At 36.4% G+C, this 17,913-nt stretch overlaps 1 protein-coding gene across 5 annotated transcripts in view; it reads right to left on the bottom strand.

The window, feature by feature from the left end:
- PICALM (phosphatidylinositol binding clathrin assembly protein) overlaps positions 1–17,913 on the bottom strand; it is a 67,354-nt gene that overhangs the window by 33,452 nt on the left and 15,989 nt on the right. For all 5 annotated transcript variants that reach the window (XR_009932951.1, XM_062487489.1, XM_062487490.1 and 2 more), the window contains exons 2-6: positions 7,029–7,171; positions 4,781–4,856; positions 3,503–3,605; positions 1,243–1,336; positions 626–737 (exon numbers count right to left, since the gene is read on the bottom strand). Coding sequence is in view for 4 of the 5 variants with exons in the window: in XM_062487489.1 (XP_062343473.1) it covers positions 626–737; positions 1,243–1,336; positions 3,503–3,605; positions 4,781–4,856; positions 7,029–7,171 (528 nt within the window). In the remaining variant the exon portion in view is untranslated. The remainder of the gene's footprint in view (positions 1–625; positions 738–1,242; positions 1,337–3,502; positions 3,606–4,780; positions 4,857–7,028; positions 7,172–17,913) is intronic.

Here is a 17,913-nt window from a genome sequence, read left to right as displayed (position 1 = left end):
CAAGCAAGTCAACAGATTACTTTTAACTTAATTATTTTCTAAATTTAGGCTCCCCTTCACCTCCAGTATGTGCAAGTGAAAGGGCCTTAACCCCGAATTCATAATTCTCCATAAAATATAAGATACTCTTTAGGAACATAAGGCAGCCAATCATGGAAACAAAGCAACACTGAAGTTTCAATAGCCAAGCAATCACTGATGCGACTGCAGATTTGTAACTAACCATTACCGATTCCTTTACTACAAAACACAAACTGTTTCTTGAGAAAATCCCCAACCAACATCAATATTTTAACTCAGGATTGCCATGCAGTTCAGTAAGATAAAATTAAAAGGGAAAAAAAAAAAAACCAAAACCAGTGCACACAAAAATCCCTCAAAAAGCAGTGCAAGGAAAAAAAAAGTTAAGTTAATAAAATCTTGGATGGGGTTTGCTTTCAGATTTTACCTCTACCAGGGTACAAAGCAACATCAAATGCAACTGTACAGAAAAAACATGGGAAATAACAGTAAAATGTTGATGTTCTACAGTAAGACTGTTTCAGTTTCTCAAGACAGCAGCTCTTGTGAATCATTCACTGCGTTCCCCCCAGAGCAGAACATTGCAGAAAGCAGTTGTATTTACCCAAGAGGTTAATAATCCCTTCGTTATATGCCGCGAACAGTCTAATGGCATCTTTGAAGAGAAGCATGAAGGCAGCATTAATTACACCATTTGTAAGTTCATTGCTATTAACCTAAGAAGATGAGAGAAAAAGTTAATTGAACTGGATTGATCACTTACTGGAAAACTTCTAGTTAAACTCCAGCATGCTATCTCAAGACAGGCTTTACAATCATCTCACTGGCTATTAGCAGAAAGTAGCACCCTAACAAACCAACAGTTTCTCCCATCAAAGAATTAAATCAAATCATTTTGGCAGACATTTTTGTTAATCAGTGCTAATGTTAACTAACATAACTAAAAGACAGAAGGCAGAAATAATCAGCTTTTCAATAAACAAGCAATACTTACATAAGGTATGCAATAACACAATAATTTAGCACAAAGCATGCTTTCCAGTGTACATTGCATCAATTTTTTCTGATTTCTTGGGGGCATACCAACGAAAACAAAATGATTTGTGCTCTTTAAGCTGTGCAGATAACATGGAACCAAGTGCAAGGCCTTTAATCTTGACCTATATTACATGTTTGTACAAGTTGACGGTATGTCAGAAATGTACATGCTGCTAAACTTACATTAAAGTCAAGAAGTGCATCCATTTGATTTTGTATAATTGGTACAGTTTTTAAGAGTTTTTCTGTGCTCATTGTTCTCATCACTCCATCAGCCCTGTTGTGGAAAAAAAATTCTTCACATGAATTTTGAAGGCAATTGTTAGAAACAAGAGAAAATATATCAGGTCATCAGAGAAACAATCTAGGTCTTTGCCATACAAAGCTGTCCTGGTGGTGTTTAGGAATGGTGTCTAGCCAAAATAACCATAACAACTGCAGCACAGAAAGACAACTTATTTGGTCAAAATATGAATCCAAGATGAATTTTTACTCAGAGAAAATGAAACTGATAGTGTTTATAAATATAGGAGAGTTACAATGCATCAGGTAACAAAAAAACCCCAACACCTCTAAAGATTATTTTTGAAGCATTTTTTTATATATTCTTTTTTTCAATCACCCAATTATTGCTTTGTGTCAGTTTGGATTCTTTTCAACTTAGAGGTAAGAAATAAAAAAAATGCAGTTGTATGTTTTACAAGCTTTTTCAGAAAGATTCTAGAGACTATATGAAATTTCTTTTTAGTGGCTGACTACCAATATTTGGTTGTTAATTAACTGTTCAGATTGAATAGACTAAGATTGGCTGCATATTTGAAAGCCCAACAAATAAATACCAAAAAAATCCAAGAAAAGCAACAGCTGAGGAAGAGACTAAATCCCTTCAGTGACATGAAACAAATGCTTTCTGTAACACAAATCAGACAGCTTTGCAGTTCATCAGCATGCACACAGCAAACCAAAAGCTTCCTGCAAGTGCAAATCTCCTAGTGCATCTTCACAGAAAAGTTTGTGGCTCTTCTCCAGGTTAGAACACAGTGGGGAGCATGCTGCTTCCAGCTCTCTACTTGTGTTGTATATTTACTCCTAACAGCAAACAGCAAATGCAAGAAATTTAATGGGGCAGAGCATGGGTGAGAGGGCCCTGAGAAAAATGGAGGAGTAGAAAAGGCAGATTGCTGCCATCAGAACGGGTATTCCTATTGGCTCACAGAAGGACCTGCAGGCACACGGCACAGGCTAAATAATTCACCTCAGATGCAAAACACCTGACAAAACAACTGTATCTCTCTAGAGCAGCTACAGGCACCTTACCACACATGAATCTTAGGTGTGAAAAAACACTGTTTTGTGTTGCTGGCAACCAGAGTAGCTCTAAAGGCAGAAAGAGCAAAAGGAGCCCAAGCATCCTCCTTTTACTTTACCAACACACTTCAAACCAAAATGGACTCTACAGTCTCATCAAGGAAGCAGAAGGGATTTGGACAGTGTTCTGAGGCCCATATCAAATGCCTTTACAACATTAATGCAAAATATCATGAGACAGCCTGTTGTTACAATTAATTCATTCAATACTATTACATTCAGATTTCTGTGGATTAAGCGTTAAGTTTTCAGTTTCAATATAAATTCATATGTATGCATGATATAGGACATCCAAATGTAAAATTAGTATGATGCTTTTAAACCTTAAAAAGCACCATATAAAAATATAATGGAGAAAGATGGAAAGACTCAACTGTGATTGGTACCTTCTCTCCAGCCTTCCCAAAGAAGAGCTCCAGATTAATTCCATCGTTCACTATAACATGCAATTTACCAAACTACTGGTGCTCTGAACTGTGTTACTTTACATGTAAACAGGTACTTAGCTTCAGGCACCTAATTTCTCTTACATGAGCACACTTCCCAGGGAAAATCTGAATTCCTCTAGACCAACTCAGGATAATAGCTGCTGCAACTAAAAGTACAAATTTACACTGCTTTCACAAAGGTAGTAAATTTCACACAGATTTTGTGACAAGGACAGAGAAATACCATGAAGGACTGCAAGGTGTTTCACCTGTCATTTAAACCTTCCAGAACTACAAGCACAAATAAATTGCACACTCTATATTACATAGAAGGCAAAGTATACAGTCTATTGTGAAAGATTTGTTCAAACTTCTACTCTCTTTATACAGACTTCCATGCATACCATCTTTCATTCCTTTACAATAAGCTGTTAATATTTAAACATATAAAATTACAACTGAAGTAAAATATGCTTTGCAATATACGATATTGAGCAGTAAGCCTTTGTGTGTCATGGGAGATACTCGAAAGAGAAAGAGAGTCATTATTGTCTGTATTGGGCCAGAGCTGACATCAGCATTTTTCACTTGCATTACAGGACACATGACAAAACCTCAAGATCAGTAGAACAAAATGCAGTCCTTACCCTCTTTTTACTTTAGTGAAGTCAAAAGCCACCTGTCTATAGGAAACTGCTTTTTCATTCAAATACCTGCTATACCGCCTGATAAACGTTGACATGTCATAACCTGAAAAATCAAGTTTCAGAGGTTTATTACCTACCTAATCAAAGAACAAGGAAGTTACTCAAAATAAAGTGCAAAATACTAACACAAGACAGCCCCGTCAACTATGCAAAATTGTGCAAAAATATAATTTGAAAATAACTGCGTACGTCATTGTAGTCACCATGCAAATCAAACAGACAATACCACAAATATCTAGACAACCTCAACTATGTAAAAGTTTACACTTCATTTCCTTAGGAAATTACTTCCACAAGCAAAACAAAGTAATTTTTATGCAAGTTCTCTTATACTACAATAGAAATTGCTATCAAAAATTTAAATGATGCATTCACAAAGGCATTCACATCAGCTCTGCAACATTGTCTCATTTGCAAGTGAATTGAAAAAAAAGGCTTTGATGGAAAGACTACAATATGACAAATTTTTCTCTGTTAAGACAGCAGTGATAGGAAATATTTTGATAACTGTCAATCTAGGGGCATAGACTCAGAAAAAGATCTGTTCATAGTCTATGCTTAGAACATAGGAGTTAAAACTCAATAAAATGACAATTTGGTAGAGCCTTGTTTATAACTGAGAGGGTTTCTGTTCTCAGGCAACCACTTTGGCTACCTGCTCTAGTACACTTGTGGCAAAGATCAGAAGAATATAAGAAGCAGTAGACAAAGTAAGGAACCACCTTAGGAGAAAAAACAATGACAGCTACATGTATGGTCAGAGCTGCACTGAACTGCAGCATAGCAGTTTGGAGGACTATTTCAGTTGAAAAATCTGAACCAGAAAAAACACTTATTTGCCCACTGAATTAGTCTCGAAGATAAATGGAATGGTCTTTAATCAATTTCCCAAAAAATAATGTTATTTTTTTTAGATACAGCTCTTGTCTCACTGACATGATGTGATGCTTTTTTTTTTTTTTAATCAAGTTAATTATCAAAATTGCCTCATTTGGAGAGGTCTATTTATATAGAAATAAGAGGAATACTGAGATCTGTATCACTAAGGAAATCAGAAGCTTTTAAGTAAGCATGTTAGAAAAGATGCAACATGTTCTTCCAGAAGACAGCTCCTGGCACATCATTACAGCATTTTATTTAAGAAATGCAGTTCAGGGTAAAATGGACACAAAAGTTACTTCCTAAATGACAGGGTTCAATGAAAAAAAGACACCTTACCTTGCAATCCACTTTTGTCTAGGAAATTGCTCAAATTAAACAATGTGTTTCTGGACGCCAGATACTGGATAAAACGCTAGATGAAAGAGAAAAAAATTGAATACTTTTACTGTGTTACTAAGGAGAAGGAACTGAAGTAACAGTATCAGAAACTTTTTATCCGGGTTGTAAAATTCAGCCTTTCTGCCTTAAGACTGACTTCAAATGTGGAAACTTAAAAAAAAAAAAAAAAAAAAAAAAAGCTAAACTATCATACTAAGCCAGTTATTTTTTAATGCATAAATCTCTGAACAAATCCAACTGGCATTTTGTATGAAGGCCTTGTTTAGTCAGAATTTATTGTAAGCCAGAATATGGAACTCTGAACTTCTAGAAAAGTACCTTCAAATACATTCTCATTTTACATATTCATAGTTGATTCACTGACTTCAATTTTATAACAACTGATTTAATTTTACCAATTAGCCAAGTCATCTTTGCTCAGCATGCAATTGTAATGGTACTTAGCTTAAATCTGAAAACAAGGAAATGTTAATGTTAGTTTGTTTATAAATCAAATATCAAGCATAACAATCAACATAAAGCATTAACACTACCACAATACTTCTAATTATACACCATTACAAATTACGTTTCACAAGGCGATGAAGCTATTTTAATCTTGTAAAGACATTTCAGATAACTGACACTATGGAATAGGAAAAAAATTTGTACAGAGCTGCTACAAAAAGAAGCCAATTATTCAGTTGCAAGAAACATTTTGACAAAAGACAAAAAACAGTGTTGATTAGTTGTATTTAACATGTACTAATCCATTACTTTCATTACCATACACAGGTTACTTTGAAAAAGGTGGAGAAAAGTAAAGGCACTCAGTACCTAGTATAAAGGAATTAAGCCAAAGCTGGAGGCACCCTCCCTGGAGCTATATAAAAGACACTTATGTGGAATTTGGGGATGTGGGTTAGTGGTGGGTTTGGCACTGCTGGGTTAGCAGTTAGACTTGATCTTAAATATCCTTTGCAATCTAAATGGTGCTATAATCAATTTGCACTCTCATTGTTGAAGTACTATTTCCAACTGTGAAAACTTTCAATTTGAGCAGCAGCCTTACCCTCACTACTTCTTTAATATATTTGGCAAGCAAAATTCATTTGGAAATTCTATTCTTAATGGAAAGTATTTCAGACAGTGGTCCCACAAAATATCTTTAATTACTATGAACTATTTCGGTATCAGTTTTAAAGTCATATGTCTCAAAGTGCAAAGTGTATAGACTGTTTAGAAAAAGTGTCAGTTATCCCAATGAAAAAGTTTAAGCTTCAAGTCATCAACAGAAGTTTGCCCTCTTGTGGTTTAGTTAGGTTCACAGAAGGGATTTTCACCCAGACCAGCAACAACCTGCAAGTGAAACCAGTATACGTTTAAAAACTTTACCTCTCCCTCCAACTCAGACAAGTCAGAAGAAGCAGTTCTCTGAATGCAACCTGAAATGAAAAACTTTGGTACTTTGCTAAAGCTATCTCAATTCCAAAGTCCATATAGCTTTCATTATTCTGACTGTCTGTAGTAAAAATGAATATTTACAAATATTTTCTAAGAAAGCTTTAGAAATAATTTTTTTCCCATTTTTTTAAAGGTAAAACATTCAAGCTGCTGCTCTGCTTGGCTTGGTATTTCAAGCAGTAAGGCCCTACAGGAATTTGAATTGTGAGACAAAACAAGTTTATTCCTTTTTGTGTAACTTGGGTTTATGCTTGTGAAATCATTCAACTGCTAACAGTTTGGTGTTACTTCACTGTCCTAGGGTGACCCTCAAAGCCAACGCATAGGCACACATTTGTTTTCATTGCAAAGGATTAGGGGGTGATGGTAGAAATTAACCTAGAATCAAGTTACCTAGGAGAAAAGGGTTAATTACAACATGAAGGTAAAAATGTTTCCATTTTCAGATTTTATAATCCCATAAGAGTTAGTTTTTCTTGGGTTTTTTTCTTTCATCATTAGAATATGAACATAGTGTCCCAAATGCTGAGGGTACATTTTTTCTTACTTTTTACTCAAGAACTGTATACTTTGAAGTAGAAACAATGGAGGCAAACAGAAAATGAGACCTGGGTTCATGCAGAGTTGGACCCAAAAAGGCAAACCCAAAGATTGTCTTACAAAAAGTTAGTGGAAGCATTTAGCTGACATTTACAGGAATGAGGAGATGCAACTGTTCCCAGACACATCATTTTTGTATTACCTCATTTCCATACACCATTAGATGATGGGTTGTGATAAGAGATTTGAAGACCACTACCCAGCTACTGTTGGTGGTTCTTTCAAATAAACTGTCTGCCAGCTGTGGGATGTTCACATTCATCTCATTCGTGCACTGGATTAAATCTGCAATATAGAAATTTCTGTTATTATCAGTTCTGTGAAGGAAAATCAATAAGTGCTCCTCCCAAAAATCAGTACATTCATTTTATGTAGTAATACTTTTAGTGAAAGCTGAGGGGTTTTCCAGTAAAATAAATATTGAAAAGCACCATGGCTTTGGTCTATCAGAACTTTGTATTATAAAAGTTCACTCTGCTCACTGCCAAGATTCAATTGCTTTTGCAGCTGCCTTAGAAGCTGGCCCTGGAACAGAAGTACCATAATGATTTACACTACCTCTGACTTACAACTCTCAGCTTTCAAACACCTACAGCATTAAATAGCAAAATAATTATTACATGGTGCCATTTAATTAAGTTTTACTGGAAGATTATGACTAGAATTAACTGTAATCTCAGATTTCTGGCCTCTTAATGGATCAGTAAACCCTTTCAGACAATGGTTCAGAGTGAGCAATAAGAGATTCAAATACCGCTTAGTCTTGAGCCAATGCAATCAACACCTTCAAAAAGGTAGAGGAAATGCTGAGTGGCAAAAGCAGCCCCTAGCAACAATGCCATAAATTGACAGATTAATGTAGTTCAAACAAAGTTGGATTGTTAACCAAAAAAGATGGTTAGGAGCACAAGATCTGAGCTTGGCTAGCTAAAACAAAGCTTTCCAATTTCTGTTCAGCCTCGACTACTCTCTCACCTGTGTAAACATGGGGAGCTATACTTTTTCAGCACAACTAATACAACAATTTATCATCATCCAATAATTTATTTCCAAAGGCTGATGAAGGAAGGGATGACTAAGATCATGACACTATGTTGACAAATACAACAGAAACAACTATATGATAATACAGCTTCCTATCATTTAATATGAAGCTTAACTTAATGCAACATAGTAGTGATGAATTTTTTCTACTTTACCACTCCAAAAATAATACAGTAATTTTCACTGAAATTGACAGCCCTGTCAAAGGCCATAGCTCAGTAACAATCAAGACTTCACAATGACCTATGCCTGCATGTCTAAGGACTACCAAGGCATACTGGAAACACCCATTTAATCTGAAGGCAAACATTTCACCTTTGAAGACAATTTTATATCTTGCTATGAAGAATCATTCACCTTGAAGGACTCCTGAAAGACAGGACCTTCCTTCAGCCAGAGCAGCAGGAAAGCACAGGTACCACATACTCAGAACTAGTATGGTCAGAACCGAAAAAGATGCTATTTACATGTTTAAGTATTAAAGGAAGCAAGCAGGAAGTTATTTCCACATTCATAAATGTAATGAGATGGAGAGATAAACATTCTTTTATCTAAAATTGTGATGACTACAGGCATTCATGACCTCATTTTTAAGTCACGGTTATCTATTATTGGATGATGATTTGGGGCTGTTAAGACAATGCCAGGATATTACTCAGCAAGAGACGTGCTCTGAACTGGATCATGAAAACCAAGCCCTGCAGCTCCTTCACCTTCAGGTCTTCCCTCCTAAATAATAACACCAACAGTTTTGTGCAAAGCTATCTGGCAGGAACCTACATTAAATACAAAGGTATACACATCATTCAATGTCAAGTCATAAATTTTCCTATAAGAGGTGCAAGTGCATATTAGAAAGCAAGAACTTCCATTCTTAAATGCAACATTTGCCAACAGACCAACAGTAACAAAAAATACAAAAGAAGAGGTGGCATTTGAAAATCCACTATGTATAAACATTAAAAAAAAAACCCAGCCCAAATAAGTATCCAGTGTAGATGATATTTTGTGCTGGGAGAAATGTTGTCTGAAATGCCACTGAACTTTGAAATCATTATCTGTTGCAGTGCATAAAAGAAAACAGGCTTACTCTGTTGCCCTAAGAAAATCATCCCTCACAGGACTGATGTGTGTTTATGTGAAAAGTATATGAATAAACCTGGGGTGGGTGCAGAGGGAGACAGTGCAAGCACATTATGAGGAACCAGTGACCAGCTGGGAGAGAACATAGGCAAGAAGAGAAGTACAGAGGCAACCCCATCCTTCAGTGGAAGTAAATTTGCAAACACAAACAAGAGAGTCACTACAAAACTGCAACTACTACAAACTAAATTTAGTAAAACATGGAATTTCTCTCTCTCCAAAATGCTAATTAACAGATGCACAACAATCTGGTATGTCTTTATACCTCAAAGTACCTACCCCATATACTTCTCAAAAAATTTACATCTCTCTGAAATTTATTTTGAAAGTATCTTCACAAGCAATGCTAAATAGGCAAAGAAGTATTTGCACAGCTACATCCAAATCAGAACAGAAACCTTTTTGTTAACTACACTATAAGCAGTATAGTACAGACAGCAGAAGATGGTATCCTTCATCCCACACTACTGCACTACATCCCACACTGCATATACAATGCTCTTACTTGTTTATCCTATTCCCACAAACACCCTTCATTAAAGGAGAGGAACAAATATATAGTTATCTTCACATCCTACGCTTAACACAACTCGTCTCACACCCACCTATGAAAATACTAGCTATGTGTTTGGAAACCTAAGGGCCCCAAAGCAACATATCTCTAGACTGCTACTTACTGGAAATGCTAAGAGAAATACCACAGACAGGTGTATAACAACAGGGTACAGCGCTAAGGGGAACAACTGTCATCTTAGAAACAGTTAGAAACAAAATAGAAACAAAATAATGAAGAAAACAAAGGACAACCCTTGGTGAAAGAGTGATATCTGTTTCATTGATCATCTTGTCCTGGGAGTCAAGAAGGAAGACTGAATAGTTACCCCCATCAATACTACAGGAAGGAAAGCAATTTTATGTATTGACCTTCCACATTAAGGCCCAGAATACCTCAGAGCAGAAAAAGAAACTCTCGTGGGAAATACAAACCACCTAAAATCATAGAATTCTGCAATTCTAAAATCTATTACAACTTTCACAGCATAAGACACACAGCATACAGGTGTTAGATAACAAATGTCACTCCTTGTTTCAAAGGAGGCAGCAATTGGCAACAAGAACCTTAAGCTTGTAGTTGGCTGGGAGACTTACATGGGGGAAACTTAGACAGCAATGAATGCACAGTCATATCCACAGACGTGGCTGGGCAAAGCCAAGGGAAAGGCTACCAGGTTGTCCAGGGCATAAAGCACATGATGCACAAGAAGTGGTTGAAGGAGGTGGGGTTATTCCACCAGCAAAACAGAAGGCTGGAGGCAGAGAGAGGGAATATAAATACTACCTTCAATTAGGTACTTCTTGGAGATTCACAGAAAAAAGATGAGAAGGAAAGGGAAATGGTCAGGCACCAGAGCCTGTAAAAAACCAGAACTGTTAATGTTCAGCATTGTTTAAAAGCTGGGCTTCATCACAAAACTCGAGCTCCCTTCCCATCTAAAGCAATTTACAAATCTATGCAACATCTATGGAAAGAAAGAACAGAGGCAGGCAAAACCAGAAGTGAGTTACAAAATTAAGTTTAAGTTGGAAAGAGTAGTCTAACAGGTATTCCTAAAGATTGAAAACCTTAGACTTAAGTGATTGACAAATTTATTTTTTTTTTGAGAACACCGTTTATCTACCCACATTAAATCATGTATCAAATTTCAGCAGAGGTTTTAGAGTCAAAACTAGATTTTCCAGGAAAACATTTGTAGCTTGTTTTTAAATAGTGTGCAGATTTTATTTTTGTTATAACAGTTAAAGCTTTCACCACCAAATGACCTTCGCATAATTCAGTTCTGTTTGGGTCTTTTTCCGTCAAAGCAAGGGTTTTGCAAAGAATCATAACAAAGGTCTGGCCAACAGACATTTCAGCAACACTTGAAGATTTGCAACTGCACCTGTACCATAGCAAGCATATTGCCTAACCCTGTTCAAGTTAACTACAGCAAAACATACAGTACAATACTCAGGCATAGAAAAATAATATACTTGAAACTCCTAACCAAGAGTTTTACAGCCTTTATTACAGGAAAGAACCAAGCCATCAATTGCCCTATGCAATTCGTAGTTACCAGGTGAAAGAAGTATAAAGGTGCAAAGTAGAATAAAGTAGAGCAGGACTGAAGATACATACACAAGAAAGAACCAGCAATCACCTACACAAAGCAGTTACTACAAGGCTATGATGATAAAAGTACGCTGTCTACTCCACATTAGACATGTAGATGTGGATTAGCTACCCCATGGTAAGAGATCATGAGTCTTTGACCCATGGCTAGCATGAGGCAGTCAGGCTGGATAATAAAGCATCAAAGGCATCTGTCCCAAAGTACCCCAGATAATGTGTGTGCTTTCAGCACATGCCAGCGACCTAACTCCTTGTGCTGCACAACATTCCGCACCAGGCAGCCTGCTAAGACAAAGTTATGAAAAACTGATTTCCTTCCCCACAAAAAAGAACCACAAGGTATCCTGAATGAGTCTTTGATTTCATTTCCCAGAATCTTACTCATTAATTTGCAGTAAGATTATAAAGAACCGGGCTGAGAATAGTTTTCCTTAACAGTTTTAATTTCAGATACAGTTTCAGGCCATGCCATTTGTGGCAACTTGACGAGTAGACTGAACATAAGCCAGATTTACATACTTCATGTACATGCAGTACCTGATTATTTCTAATACAGGTTTACCTGTATCTCTCATTTTGAATAATATTTTTACTCATCAGTATCAACCTGAAAACACTTACAAGAGTAAGATCCTCCAGGCCACAAAGTGTGCCCCTCATCCCAGGTACTCCAAAATAGGTCAAGCAACTGTGACAGATATCTATCTTGTTAGCTACTGCTTTTGCACCTTTTATACCACAGATAATACCTAGATTAAGCAAGTAATTGGTTATATCCTACAAGTTACTGATAGTTGTGCCATTTAAAAAAAAAATACATACAATGGGAGAGACAGTATCCTTTCAGTAAGCAATTGAACTAGTGATCATCCAACATGAGTAGGCAGACAGTGCCAAGAGCTAAACACATTACATCCTTCAGTTAAAAACAAAAACAAGAATAATAAAAGGATATTTAAATACATACTGGTGGATCCAAAGAGCCAATACACATCAGAGCAAGTTTACTGGCAAATTTAAAATTGAAGTCACCACAGCAAACTTGTTTCTTTTTTTAAATACAAAAGGAAATATAAAACATTTCTTGCATGAACTAATATTCATGCAACTTATGTCCACATAGAGGAGTTCGACAGAACACAATTTAGTACCTTTCAAACTGAAGAGATAAAATGGCATGTGTTGAGGGTTAGTTCTTTCCTTTTTTCCCTCTGTGGAATTTTCCCCATTGTCATGCTAAGATACCTGTTGACTGGGCCCTGGTGACAAGGGGGAGGGGACGGGAGGGAAGAGGGAACCCCGCGAGATTCAAACAGCCAGAAGAGGAAGCGGAAGGCTGGGCCTCGGCCCATTTCCCCCGCGGAGTTCGGACGAGAAGGACGATCGCCGTCTGTGTCCCATCCCTGCCATCCCAGCGTCGGGAAACCACCATCGGACCCTGCCCGGCTGTCTTCTCGCTGTGAACTACCACCATCCAGCACTCTGCTGTGCACTGGGACCGACACCGTGAGCGGAGGGCTCTCTCTCCATCTCTCTCTCCCCCTGGGACAGCGCTGCCATCACCCCCAGCCCTCCTGCGGCTCTGCGGGACCCGCCCGCCCCCAGCACCGGGAACTGCAGCTCAGGGAAAAGGTGCCTGCAGCCAAAAAACACTGGGACTGAGTTACTGTTCTGTTTGTGGCTAATTTCATAGCTGTTGTTGTTCTTGTTTGTCCTGTTAGATACACTAGTAAAGAACTGTTATTCCTACCCCCATATCTTTGCCTGAGAGCTCTCTTAATTCCAAAATTATAATAATCGGAAGAATCACAATTTTTTTCAGTCCAAGGGGAAGCTTCTGCTTTCCTTGGCAAACACCTGTCTTTTAAACCAAGACAGCATGTCAGTGGACTGACACTCACGAGGGAACACTTGTGGCTAATCACAGTGGTGGAATACAGGACAGTGTCTATCCTTAAGATAATTTTACTTAAGAGTGTGCATTTCCTCATGATCAATTCCCCTTTCACCTAAGGCCATACAAAACGATTTTTAGATTTGAGCAGAAGACTTAGTAATTTTTGATACAGGGCTATTTTGCTTTCTTCTAAGGGACCAGTTTCTTAACAAGACAAAACATTCAAAGCTGACACACTTTCATTTTATCTTGCTTTTGGAAATGAGTGGGGAAAATGCTGGTGCCTCAACCCAAAAGCTGAAACAAAAATAAAACACTAATGGAAAAGACAGAGTTATCTACACTGCCAATATTCAAGTTAAATTCCTTTCTCTGGCTGCCTAGATTTTAAGTCATATAACGATTTTCAAATAATACCAGTTTCCTCTATGGTAGGGTATCATTTTCTTCCTGTTTTACACAAATATTTGATCACTGGAACAGAGCTGCTCCCTCATTTGGCCAGCAATCTGAATCAAAATGAAAAATGGCTGAATCTAAAAAAAAAATCTATTAAACAGCTAAAACATTTCCAAAGAACAGGTGAGAAAGCAGCAATGTGACCATTTCCCATGCAACAATGCACTGTGCAGCAGCAGTTAACATTGACAACTTTAGGAATTTGGTGAAAAACTTCAGAAATCAGAAGACAGTAAGTTCACATCAAATTGGTTAATTACATGAAAAATGATTGGGTTTATGCCATTGAGAAATCAGCTACTAGACAAAAAATTCCTTCCTTTGATTTTTTGTTAGGAATACAGTTACAGCAAGCTTTTACTATTTCTAAACAAATCTTGTAGGTTTAAGACAAACATTCCTCTGCTTCTCCCTAAAGAGCTAATGATCTATATGCCCATCTAGATTTGAAACACTCCTGTTTTAGATTGGGGGAAAGCACACACACGAGACATATCTTTCCTTCCCAGAATGACATTGAGAAAGTTTCACAAGAGGGGCAAAATATGGGTTGTTGAGAAGGAGAGGGGGGAAAAAAAATTAAAGAAATAAACATGTTCCAGTTACAGTAATGTAACATTTGTCAGCAGATTTTAAATGAAGGACAAACTGAATTTAGCATGAACAAAAGTTTTTCATGGTCCATTTTTATTTCGTTATTTACTGAACCAGATGTGTCTTTTAACTGAAACAGGTTGCATGAAATGTAACATAAAATACTAGAAATATCTAACCTCTGTTTAGTATATATTATTTCTTCAAATTTCTGTTACAGATCATCTTCCTTCCTTGATTAATTGGCAAGTCAGGGTAGTCCCTTATTTCCAAAAGTTCAGTAAAAAGTATCAAGAAGAGTTTTTCAACTGGCTACAGATGACCATAGGTATTTTGGATTATGGAGGCTACTTTTTCTATTGACCTTGACATAATGATGGTGAAGTGTGCATTAATTTTATCCAGTTACAAAATTGACAGAATTGAAATGACTTCACAAATACATACCAGTTTTATTCTAGCAAAGCTCTTTGAAAGCATTTCTAGAGCATATATAAACAACGTTCTCTAATACTTAAATACTTGCAGAATTTAACTGTGCCATGAAAAGACACTTAGCAAGACTTTAAGAAATCAGAAATGCCAAAATAAGAACAAAAGAAAAAGGTTTTCTGTAAAATCCATAATTAAAATCTACTTCTACAGATTAACAGTTCTGATAACTGTAAACCCTAACACAATCCAATGGATATTTTAAAAGCAGATAACTTAATGCAGGCACACGGTAACTTTCAAAATAATTTCCCACTTATTCTACAGGTGATGTCCTTATTTAAATAAGACAAATAGGATTAGATAGTTCCTGGATGTAAATAAGTACTTTCCATCACAGAACCAAGCACTTCTTCTAAAAATAACTCAGAATAATTCTTGACATTATTAAACTGATAAAATTGTAATTTTAAAAATACTGATTTCTTCCTCAAAACAATATATTTGGTAACTAAAAATTAAGCTTGTGCAAAATACAAGGATACCCCAAATGATATATTGATCAAACGAGACACAGTGATGTTAAATTTCTTTCTGAGCTACTCACTAAAGGACACTTAATCTGCTGAACTTAATCTGAAGAATATTATATAACAAGCATGTATTTGAAAACTGAGTGAATACTTCAGTATTTTCCTAATTAACAGAAGATATCTACATTTGCAGTTTAAAACAAAATATGTCATGAACACTCTTTGTTCTAAATTTAGGTTTGTTTCACTGGTGAATAAACCCATTTGTACCAAACCACTTTACTAGAAGCAGTTTACTAAATCAGATTGCCCCATGGCTTCACCCAAATCCCCTAGAGAAAGGACAAGGAAATCTTGACCACACATTTTTAGATTAACAGTAAAAATTCGTACTGAGAAATCCATCTCAGCATGTAAACAGCATCTTAACAGCTACATGCACTCACTCAGGAAGCAACTTATGGAAGAGGTAAAGAAATCTGAGAAGACTCATTCTATTCTGAGCTTTCCATGTTTAAAAAGAACTATTATTTAATATAATTTATATTAGATATGCAGGATAAAAAATGCAGAAAGATTTATTATAATGTTGAATAACTTGTTATGTAGCTAAAGGTTTGTATTTTCATTTAATCAAGCTGCATTCTTGCTGGTTTCTACCAAGTCAAACGAGACTATCATGTTCTCTCTCCTACTTAAAATTACTGTTTCTTACTGAAATTCTAAGAAATCACTTTAAATCTCTACCAGTAACCCTGGGAACTCAGCATTACTGCCTCAGGTAACTTTTAACTCTACATTTTTCTCATATGGCAATATTTTGAGTAACTTCTTCTGTTTGAGAACTGTAAAAACCTAATTAAAATACTTTCTGCAAAAAATACAATAAAAATTAGTTCAGTTGAACAATTGCTTTCAATGAAGAATTCTATGAAAAACATTAGTAGTGCCTACCAAAACTCAACAAATAAAGCACTGCTAAATGAAACAGCAAAAGAAGTTAAAAATAAGGGAAGCACAACTTAAACCATCCTGTAGGTCACACAATTTTCCTTTTTCTTTATCTTAATTCCTACATACTGGAAGGTGCCACATTACTACTTGATTTAATATTCATAATGATAATTCCAACTCCTCCAGTTACAAATACTGTGGAAATGACAAATGCAACTATGTACCTTTTGAGATTTGATTTCTCAAGACAGACTTGAGCATCACCTTTGTCTAAACTTGCCAAGTATCCTCATCACATTTTAAACATAAAAATACTGCTAAATATTGCCTCAACAGCTCCAGTCACCAACTGTAAATACAACATTCTCATTTCAAATATATTTGTACCATTAATCCAGAAACAGTTACAACCAGATTTACACAAGCATTCAGTGTAACTTGACAGCACATAAACAAGCTTGAGCAGTTCAGAAAATGAACATACCATCACTGTAATTCTTGCTCTTATCTTCTTATCTAATCAGATACATATCTCGATTGAAAAAAATGGCAATTTTAGGCAGTTCAGTTCATCCTGCAAAGAACCATGTTACACTTTCAGACAAGAGAAGCTGATTCTCTAAACCTCAGTGTAAGAAAATAACCTGAATTGCCAGATCATCATAGCAGAATAAATAACTTATACACACATTGAGGATCACCGACCTATAAAATAATTCGTGTTGGCCAGAACCTCTGAACATCATGTAAGTTCCAGTCAGCTCCTGCAGATTCTTGACTAAATATACAGGTTGTTGGAGCCTGGATTCCTCTGAGGAATTATCTTCTAAAGACAACCAGTTGTGGAACCACTATCAGTGACAATTAGTTTTGTTTAGTTTTATGTCTCTTCCTTTCTCTCTGCATATAAGGAAAGGCTATTAAGCTCACAGCTGACCAGACTTTGAGAGAACAAAATTGGCATTTATGGCTACAGCTACAAGTTACCCCATTACTGCATTACCACAACATTTCTACTGTTCAAGCTGAATGCAAACCATAGCTTAACTCACTTCAACTTCATGCAAGTTTAACACATTGCAGAAGTTAGTTATTTTAGACCAACACAAATTCATAAGATACATTAACTCACAGGATGTTTTCATGACAAAACAGGGTGGTCCCATTCCTGTCTCTACCTGCAAACATTCACACACTTCCATCACTTATGTACTTCTAGTGTACTTCTCTGAACCATACTAACTTCTCATAATCGAAAAAAAAAAAACAAACCCACACACACACAAAAAGCCCTGACCTCACTGGAGGTAGGTGAAATAATGGAGATGACACATGAGGTGACACAACATAGCCTAGTTTTCTCATTATCCTACATGATAAACAATGGCTCACAAGAGACCAAAATTGGCAAAAGCCACAACAAAAGGAAATGATGACATGCAAAGGTAAGAACGAGAGGTAAAAGGGAAGTGGACAAGTCCTCTCACTTTTGGCGCCAGTGAGTGACTGTTACTCAACCATCCCCACTACAGTCATCCCCTGTTCTTCAAAGAGATCTGCCTCGGCCTTCAGTGGTCACTGTACATCTCTACAGTTCCATGTTTTCTTAGATTAATATTCCAAAAGTCTGATGTTCTGGAGCAAATTTAAAAAATTCCCCTTGTGCTTCTCAGTGGAGACTGAATATCCATACTCTCCATAAATAAACTTCAACTCACAATGGGAAAACCACTATTTTCTTTCTTAATAAAATAAAAAAAATTTCTTTCAGCATTTCCTAGCTTTTCAGTCTTCTTAATTC

This window comes from Cinclus cinclus, chromosome 2 (assembly GCF_963662255.1).
Source record: "Cinclus cinclus chromosome 2, bCinCin1.1, whole genome shotgun sequence".
NCBI classification, from domain to species: Eukaryota; Metazoa; Chordata; class Aves; order Passeriformes; family Cinclidae; genus Cinclus; species Cinclus cinclus.
Note: the sequence above shows the minus strand (reverse complement) of the source record. Positions and strands in the feature narration are given on the sequence as shown.